This window comes from Diadema antillarum, unplaced genomic scaffold (genome assembly GCF_040938485.1).
Source record: "Diadema antillarum isolate AM-2024a unplaced genomic scaffold, OU_Dant_1.0 scf00000105, whole genome shotgun sequence".
Taxonomy (NCBI): Eukaryota; Metazoa; Echinodermata; class Echinoidea; order Diadematoida; family Diadematidae; genus Diadema; species Diadema antillarum.
This window is the reverse complement of record NW_027270994.1, coordinates 538,615-548,479: the sequence shown is the minus strand read 5'-3', so window position 1 is coordinate 548,479 and position 9,865 is coordinate 538,615. Positions and strand designations below refer to the sequence as shown.

Genomic DNA, 9,865 nt, shown 5'->3' with positions numbered 1-9,865 from the left:
ATACAGAAGGGCATTAACTCCATCGACTATATACATGATTAATGCCCTTCTGCCTCTGACACAATTCTAGATGAAATGCCCAATAAATACTGCATTCCATGATTGTCACGGGAACTGTCGATAATTCTGTCCCTCGGAATCCACAGTGACTTTGTACAACTTGCTGATGACTGCCCGACAGTTAAGAGTGATCAAAAGAAATCTACAGAGCTTAACAAACATTCCTGTCCAAGGCAGTCGTCTAATTACATTCACACTTTGTACTGGGTTATATTCACAGCGTAAAAGTGCACACACTTTCTACATGTCATATTGTACACAGACACAGGGGAACCTCATTATAACAAGTTGCTTGGGACCACTGAAACTTATCAATCATATCAGGCATCTTGTCATAGACGGGATAAATACAAAAGGACATACAAGCAACGGGACATGCAAATCACCTTGTTATATCATACATCTTGCCATGTCCACCCTCGTTATAACGAGGTTCCACTGTGCCATCAAAAGGGAGCTTTAGATTTGCGATGCAGATGTTTAGACAACAATTACCTTGGCCGTACTCCGATCTTCATGCATCGTGTTGCAAGTAGCTTTAGATTACGCAAAGATGCAGCTTAATAAGTAAAAACGGCACCCCCATGTGATCCTTGTACCAAGTAGCTCTCTACATCATGAATTAAGCAGACACAAAAATGGCCCAGTAAGTGTAGTGATAACTCGAGATGACGTGAGATTGATTTTGATTAGCAATTTTGCGCACACACAGAACAGATTTTTTTTCTTCCTCTGAACGTCCACGTCGCAAAAATCGAAAGCTCCCTATTGTGACAGCATGACAGAGGAGATCTTACCAAAACATGACTCACAGATCCTTAAACCCTTACCCTTCAGAAACCTGGTAAGCCATGTACAAAGTCTATGAGGATTGCATCATCTGGCAGAGAAAAGGTTAAGATATCGAAAACACCAGAGGGCTCACATCTTACCAGCCAGTTGGTAAAAGGCACACATACAAGTCTTCACATACACACCTGTTTGACACCAATTTAGACATCCATTAAAACAATTATAAACCTGTTGAATGTACAAAGCTGGAGTACTACCTTCACCTAAAAATGTCATCACTGGGGTATGACCCCCAAACCATGACAAATATCTTGCTATATCAAGTTTCTTACAATATCAGGGTATTAAAACAAAGTAATATACCATTGGGACCTGTGAAATTACCTGTGTTTTCAAAAGGGTTTTGTTATATCTGACTTCTTTAAAACAAGGTTCAACAGTATAACTGAAATATTCCCACACATGCCACAACAGCCAAGTCTTGTGGAAATTTCTCCCAATATTTGCCATTTAGGTCAGGTTTTGTAGGTGTATTCATAACCCCTGACTGAAATCCATTCAAAATGCAGTCAATTGCAGCATATCATGCCACAAGCTTTAACTCTATCATTACCACTGGCAAAGAGTCTGCATGCACTGAGAAAGGTATTTCAAGATGGTGGTCTGAAGGGCAGTAGCACTCTACTTTAAATTCATAGAGATTCTACCAATCTCACAATGCATTAATTCAGCATTTTGGCCTGCTGTAGGACATAAATCACAATTCATGCTGCAAACACATTACAAGCATTAGGCAAAACTCATTGATGTTCACACTTAGAAAAAGAAAGCGAGAAACTACACTTCAAAACCTGATGAAATCGATCAGTGTAGTTTTGATGGCAGTACTGCTGGATTTTACTCCCTCTCTTTACTGTGCAAAACCAAAACCCCTCGTACATTTCATTGCAGGCTTGATACAAGCTTTTAATATTGTGCAGATTCTACAACTTTATACACTTGTCAGATGGCATCAAAAGGGGGAACCCCCTTGTGGTACTGTCAAAGCAGCTCATGTACTTACACTAATTGGACTGCAAAAAAAACCTCCATCAGCTTGTTCTTCTACTCTTTCCAGGTGAGCATCAATGACATCAAACACCGTATCCCTTACAGTTTACCATTGATCACATAAGATCGACACTTGATCTATTATTGATTGCCCTATCTCTTTGAGACTGAATGTTTTCTAAAGAAAATCAGCTGATTGCCTACAATGTGCACCTTGGTATAGTACTAGATGTATCATAATGTGCTACTGTTTAGATTAGAGTATGTCAAGGAGTTTATATTTACTAAAATGATGTTTGGTGGAAAAAACAACAACAACATTGCCCTGATGGCCTTTCAGCATAATGCTATACATAGCTCCAAGTTATGTGATGTACATATTCATTGGCACAATGGTCAAGACTTCAAACATTTAAAAAAAAAGGAGAAAAAATAAACATCAGGCAGCAATATGGTGAATAAAGTATCTTGGCCACTTCATAAACCTAATATTTGGCGCAGACTTACAATGTACAAGGGATTTACACTAAGACTTGACCTGACAGATTGGCAACAATAAGATGACAGTGAGGAAGACAAATAATTTCCGTCCCTTTTTCCCAAAAAATCTTTTCAGCTTCAAGATGTCGCTGGCCGGTGTCTAGTCGTCCTCGTCGTGTCCGTGGGTGATTCCGGGCGGCTTCGGCGAGGAGAATGTCTTGCTCTTCTGCTCCCCGTTGGACAGGCGGGCAGAGCTGGTGCCCGTAACGTCGCTGGCTGCGCGTTTCCGCGACAACGCTGGTGACATCATGGCCTGAGGCTCCTCCTCAAAATGGTCGTGGTGATCGACCGTAGCCTCATGGGGCATCTGTAGGGATGGGATGATAATGCTTTACTTTAAAGGCAGTAAAACAGGATGCTTGATCATACAAAAAAAAAAAAAAACAAGAAAGAAATGAACCTGCAGTTTACTGTTGTAATCTCATATTCTTTGTTATCCATGCATATATATTTATTTATTACCTCCGCCGAGGGGGGAGGTTATGTTTTCGTTACCGTTGGTTCGTTGGTTCGTTCGTTGGTTCGTTTGTCCGTGTGCAAAATAACTCAAAAAGTAGTTAACGGATTGAGATGAAACTTGCAGGAAAGGTTGAGAATGACACAAGTAACAAACGATTAACTTTTGGTAGTGATCCGAGAATTTTCGGGGAATTTAAGTAGGATTTTTGATATTTTGCCAGGTAAGGTCAATGAACTTGAGAGTTCAGGCTGCGCGTATTTGAGGTTTGCATGCGTGCACTAAAGTGCGTGCTCTAGTTTCTGCTAGGGCGAGGCGCGCCGTGCAGCTGAGGCTTTATGACGTAACAAAGGCTTCTATATTGGGAAATCGGGCGACTTTCAGCACACAATGCTACAAATACGTATGGGTGGAAATCACTGATATCTCTGTGGAAGAACAAGATCAGTATGGGTGGAAATGAGCTGCATGCTTGGTGGAGGTCTGCGCTCTCAGAGTGCTTTTCTAGTTTATATATATGATAAAAAGAGTGCGCATCATAATGATGATAATGCTGCTGATTATAATCATGGTAATAATGACAAGAACAAGAAGACTAATATGAAAAAGGAAAAGAAGAAGATCATACAGAGAAGAATGATGCTAGACAAAACAAACAGGCATAAAAAGAGGAGAAAATTGTGTGTTCAAAGACAGCAAAATATGTATGAACTCAGAATTCTTTAACTCTTCTATCATACACTCATAGACTTTAAGTTTCAAAGGTATGTACAGATTACTTTCGAACTTAAGGAAAATGTGAATGAGACTTACCAATTGGTGAGGCGCCCTGAAGAGATAACTGAAGGGATAGTGAAGCAAGTTGAGGAATGAGGAGGAGTAGAGATCAGCGTAACGAAGGACCTGGCTGGCAAACAACGTCTGTCTGGAGCCTAGAGTAATGGGGTACATTGTAGAAGGAGGGACTTGTTAAAACATATGAAAAATCTTAAAGATGGACAATCCAATAGTCCTATTCACATCGGAGCACAAAATCTACATCCGTTGAAAAGTATGTATGACTGAACAATCAACTCCTTGAGAGAAATATCTATTACTTATTGAGTTCAAATTCCTTGAAAATTTATCTTCCAGTGTTCTTACATCATCATGTGTTGTTATGTTTCTCTCCATTTTATTTGTGTGGAAAGAGACATGACTTTTGGTCACATAAAATCTTACAGCGAACACTAAACACTGCGACAACAAATCAAAGCAATAAGTACTGTTGTAAAATGGAATTTATTGCATGACAAATACTTCTTTAAAAATTATGAATGTAATTTATTGCTTGTTTTCAATCTGCAGCATTTTATATTCCAAAGAACTGAAATACAAACTCTGAATGTAACTTTATATACATTTCATAATACCTACCCCCCCCCCCCCCCACAATACTAAAACGGAATGAGAGTTTTCATAATTTCTTCGAGAAGCGCCCTCTACTGACAAACAACAATTGGCAATCGGTGTCCCAAAGAGTCAGATATCAATTTGCATTTTTGTACAAAGTTTTTAACGTCCCAGATTACTTGAAAGAATTATTAAATGTATTACGAACACCTGAGGTATCAACCAGATACGCTTTAATTTGTACATTATACGTCCCTAAACCCAGAACTGAATATATGAAGAATCTTTATAAGATTACAGTATGTTTGTACGCATAGTTGGTGAAATAGTTATGTTTTTGTAAGTTGGTAACCAAAATATGAGTTGTTAGCCAAGGGGGCGCGCCGACCAGTGTAGTAATTTTGTATCGTGTACATGTATGTCTGATCGTGACTGCCATGTATCATAGTATTTTGCGATCAATTATAAACTTCTCTGTATATGGTTTGCATAGTTGGTTTGTATAGTCGGTTTGTATGTGGTTTGTACCCTGGAATTCCCACACTACTGGGTCTTTTGGGTACTCCAATGTTATGTCTGTTTGCTCTCACCACTACGGAAGAGACTTCCGAGCTTCCCATGGCACATGTCCATCTCATGGGTGATGGATTGAATGGCCTTCCTCACTTGACTGATGTCTGGGATCTTGTCTGTACCGCTGTCTAAATTCCTGGATTCCAAACAGAAAGATAGGTAGAAAGATACAGGGTGTTTTAATAAAATATCCAAGTCTTGCAGCCACAAGACTGAATTGCAGGTGTGATTTAAACAGTGAAGAATACACAAACGAAAGTTTAAACATGCTGTATATGCCAAATATTTAACGAGTCTATTTTCTGCGAATCTGGACTGCCCAGTGATTTTCTGAGTTGTTGAATTCTCGATCATGGAGTACAGTAATGAATAAATACTTGCACATCACATTCATGTCAAGATCAGAGTTAATATTTTCTTGAGTTGTTAAATTTGCAAATAGCATCTGACTTGTTATTTTGCGAAAATACAAACCCCACAAAACAATTGGCATATACAGCAATCAACAAGATGCTAAAGAATGGATACAATACAGACATCAATTGAAAAAGGAGTAACATATACAAACACACAAGGATGAAAAAAATACTAATCATAACAGTTAGCTGAAGACTAATAAACAAACTAATGAATAATAATAAAAAAACAACAACTTTGGTATCTACATCCCAGGGTACCTACAAGGCAGTCTCTTCAGGGTGAGCATTGTTTTTCTCGAGTGCCCTTCAATTATCATTATCATCAGCCCAGCACTAATAGGCTTATACAGTACCTATATTTTTGAATTGGGAGGGACAAAGTGCATTTGATGTTTTCTCAACTACATTACATGGACTTTGATCTGGGTTTTTGGCAAATATTTTTCATAGATGCCTCCTGTAAATCAACCACTTCCCAAGACTATACTTAATGATATATAGGCTGAGGTCTACACAGGTCATGTGTCACAAAAAAAAAAAAAAATGATATTGCTGTGGAGAAATCATAAGAAATGTATGTCTATTCATAAGAACCCTCAGCTATAATACATTACTTTATTTTCATTTCATGCACCTCTATACAAATTAGGCATGAGACGATACTTGCAAGATACTACTGTAACAACATCATGGCAATGCTTCTTGACCCTGGAGACTCGAAAGTAAACATCAAACACAACTTTTTACAAGGTTTAGATCTTGAGACAATGGATTAAATAGTTAAATGGTGACCAGTTTGAATTCATACAAACAAGACCCTTGTCTACTTGACTCGATCCGGGTTTTTTAGTTTACATCTGCCACGGGTGTTCCAGGTTCTGGGGTAGGCAGCGGGCTGCTAGAGTGTCAAACGCCTGTTCTCCATGCAACTCTGTTTCGTGGGTCACTGTCAAATTTTAGTCTGCAGTTTTGGTAGCCAATGCATGTTTAATTGAATCCGTTGCAGTATGCTCTGGGTTGATCCCCTACATTTTATACAAATGATGCACAGGAATAACGCCACGAAATAATCCTGTGCATCATTTGTTTTATAAAATGGGTCGAAAATTCGAAAACTAACATCATTTTTCAGCGTTTTTCACGTACCTTTGTGGGTCAAGACGTCCGAAGATGTTCGTCCCAAACATTTACGCACGTCGCACTCGCGAAAGTCCCGCACATACAGTATAACATACTATAAGTATAATGGGGGGTTGGGTTTCCGGACACTTAAGTTCCCGCATGAAAACTTACTTATTTTACATAGAATATGCACCCTTTACCTTAAAGACTTGATATAGACTCCTCATATAGGCCTACTAGACAACATACTCTGAAAACGGCGTAAGAATTAACCTGCTAAATCGTTGGATTTGCTCTTCAGAGTGACTCCATGTACGCGTCCGGTCCCATAACGCTTGGTCTACTGTACTGTACAAAGTGTACGTATAGTAGAGTATACGTACGTACGCCACACATGTTATGCACAAGGGAAGACAGGCCGGCCGGCCGGCAGCCCGAACTAGAAGTTGTTTACAGGATTGACAGCGCGTATGCATGCAATTCATCAAAGGAGCCGCCGCGCGCACAGACGATCGGCAATCTACCATAGGATTACAGGCAGTGCAATTGTACTGAAGTAAAGGAAGGAGGTGTGTCTCATTTCAGCGCTTCCTATTGGCTACATTCTTGAACCCATTTTATAACATAGATTGACAAGATTATCAGCATTAATGCTCACATGTGATAACAATCTCAATATAACGCACTCCTCTACTTGCGAGGTAGAAATATAAATGTCATGTATGACTAAAGTTACCATTCATCCCATGAACTTACTTGTATTCCTCTGCCAAGGCAACATCAAGATCCTCCAGTTTCTCAAACAAAGCTGAAAAAGGAAGAAAAAAAAAGACAAAACAAATCACCAATTACAGCTATGTTGCAACATGCTGTTACAGCAAAATTGTCATCATCTAAACTATTAGCTGCTGAGACAATAATCAAGTAGCTTGCAGTAACTCTTCTCTTGGTTAGTGCTCCTAGCACTATGAACAAATACCTCGTAAAATCTTTAAAAATTTTGAATTGAGCATGGATGGTACTGATCTTCTATATCTGATACAGTCTTACTGTACATGCATTCTTTCATTTCCAAGTTTCTTACCAGCTTCTATGTTTTGCCTAGTAAACATCAAAAGCACAACAAAACAACGAAAGAAGGAAAGAAAGACATATTTAGAGTCCTTACAATGTAGGACAGGCCGAGCAATATTTCTTCACATAACTGCAACAAGCACCAGGTACATGTGGTGTACTTGAATGAACATAATTTGATGACACTGGTGATGCAGAAAATTATTTAAAGGGATAGTATAGTTTTGGTTGAGATGGAGATTCACATTTTAACTTTTTGTAGGATAACTAGAATTGAGACTTTATGAAGTATCAAAGAGCATACCATTCTAAGAGAAATGAAAACTTCATTTGAGGAAAATCAGTTTTGCAATGGCTGAGATACCCAAACACAATGTAAAACAAAGTGGCCCTAATAAAATGTGGGACCCATCTCTCAAAATCTAATGGTATGCAAGTGGTTGCTAATTATCTCACAAAAAGTTGAAACATACCATCCCTTTAACCTTCTTTCCAGAAAAATGTAAGAATCTTGTTTGTTTTTTTTTCATAACATCCTTGACTAAATACAAAAGGGGCTCACTTCTCTTCTCTGTCCAGACTGAGAGTTCTTGAGCCACCTCTGGAACCACCAGGAAGGTTCTCCAGCCCCTCTCCTTCTTCGACTTGAGGATGTCTCCAAAGATGTGGTCTCCGATGTAGAGGACGTCGTTGCCCCGGGCGCCCAGCATGTCGCAGATGACGTCGCAGGAGCCACCAGAGTAGACCTGGCCCTTCTGGAACGGTCCCACGTGGCTGCCGATCTTCAGACTGCCTGTGTCCTGTAAGTGGTGTATGTTGTCATGCACATTACAGTACCAGTAGCGTGGGGAAGCATGTGTGGACCAAAGAGCTTATAATGAGTAAGTGCTAGAGTGTGGAGTATGCATACGCCCTACACAAGTGTTTTGTGAGTGCACGTGGAGCACGGGGAGACTTGAGGCGGTAGGCTCACCCCTCATGCTAACACGCCAGAATACGAGCATCGAGGAGTGGCCAAATCAAGAAGTGCGTACTTGTTTAAAAGTTCAAAAAGTTCAAATACGAGCTGTATAAATGTTACGTGAGTGTGCAAAGTCTGCCATTACTAAGTGGGTAATGGCAGCCTCCATGAAATCTCAGACGCCATTGTACAGTTCGCCCTCTAGTGGTGGGGAGGAGAAAAATCTCTTTGGTAAGGCCTGACTAAATTGACCTTCATTCGCTGCCCACTGGGGTACATTTGAAATTTACGAATAGTGCCTGTCAGCAAATATGTGCATCAAAGCGTACACTAATCAGTAATGTTTAACTCCAGTCAAGATTCTTTGGCTGTCTAGGTACTTACAGAGAGATCAGTGAAAAAAGTTTAACACAACTCGTTTTGTGGATTCTATAATATATCCAAGCTGGGCCATCCTTCCCACTCTATGGTATCCACATGCTACTGGACCTTTAACTCTTCATACATTCCATACATTCATTTTTAATGTCCAAGTCATTCTGATAACAGCATTTGATAAATTACCCGAACACACAGCTGTTATGACAAGGGAGAAGCCTACTCAAGGTCAAAACACTAAATGATGGTGAAAAATGGTGCGCTTTGTATTACACACTGTAAATAGTGTTTCTCTAGATAACACAACTTGATCATTATTCATTTATCAGCTTTTTTTTTTAAAGTCAATCTAATTCTATCCCCCACTAAAAAAAAAAAGTGTTTGTAGGGGAAAAGGAAGGATAGATATCATTTCAAAAACTGAATATACAACCAATACTGAATATGTTATTTAATATACTTCTTTGTATCATTTCAACAGCTTGCTGGTTCATAAACTTCTAATACCGTAAGGAAAGGTTCACCTGTAAGGCCAATCACATGATGAGACTGATCACGTTTTACTTCATTAACTGAAAACTGATAACACATCAACTCTGATGGCACATTTCCCTCCAGAGGATGAATGAGAGATAATAAATGGGTACTATTTGTGCTCTTTTATTAGAAACAAACTGGCAGCTTAAAGGTATTGTTTACCATTGGGAGTGGTGATTTAAAAAATATTCCGAGTTATCACATTTGATGCAAATATGCTGGTCAGTTGGATCACAAAACATCCTTCCATATGAAAATTTTGCAATAAAGCCTAAAATATTAGGAGATATCACAATTTCTATCTATCATCATTTTATTTCATTATGCTTACTGTTCACATTTTGTATATAGATATTTAACATTGATTTGTACTGATTCAAACTCTTACACTGCTTGTTTCTATCCTTAACTCATATTTGAAAACTATTTTGAAGCATTTAAGCTGGGTTTTGTTTCATCTTCAAATAGTAAATTATGCCTTTAACTGAAGACTGAAAGTAACACATTAAC

General features: G+C 38.9%; 1 protein-coding gene across 1 annotated transcript in view; it reads right to left on the bottom strand.

The window, feature by feature from the left end:
• Positions 1-406: 406 nt before the first annotated feature.
• LOC139719151 (cytosolic purine 5'-nucleotidase-like) overlaps positions 407-9,865 on the bottom strand; it is a 32,707-nt gene continuing 23,248 nt past the window's right edge. Inside the window, exons 11-15 of the mRNA XM_071630586.1 lie at positions 8,042-8,279; positions 7,162-7,213; positions 4,882-5,000; positions 3,713-3,831; positions 407-2,749 (exon numbers count right to left, since the gene is read on the bottom strand). Coding sequence (XP_071486687.1) covers positions 2,543-2,749; positions 3,713-3,831; positions 4,882-5,000; positions 7,162-7,213; positions 8,042-8,279 — 735 coding nt within the window. The 3' untranslated portion in view covers positions 407-2,542. The remainder of the gene's footprint in view (positions 2,750-3,712; positions 3,832-4,881; positions 5,001-7,161; positions 7,214-8,041; positions 8,280-9,865) is intronic.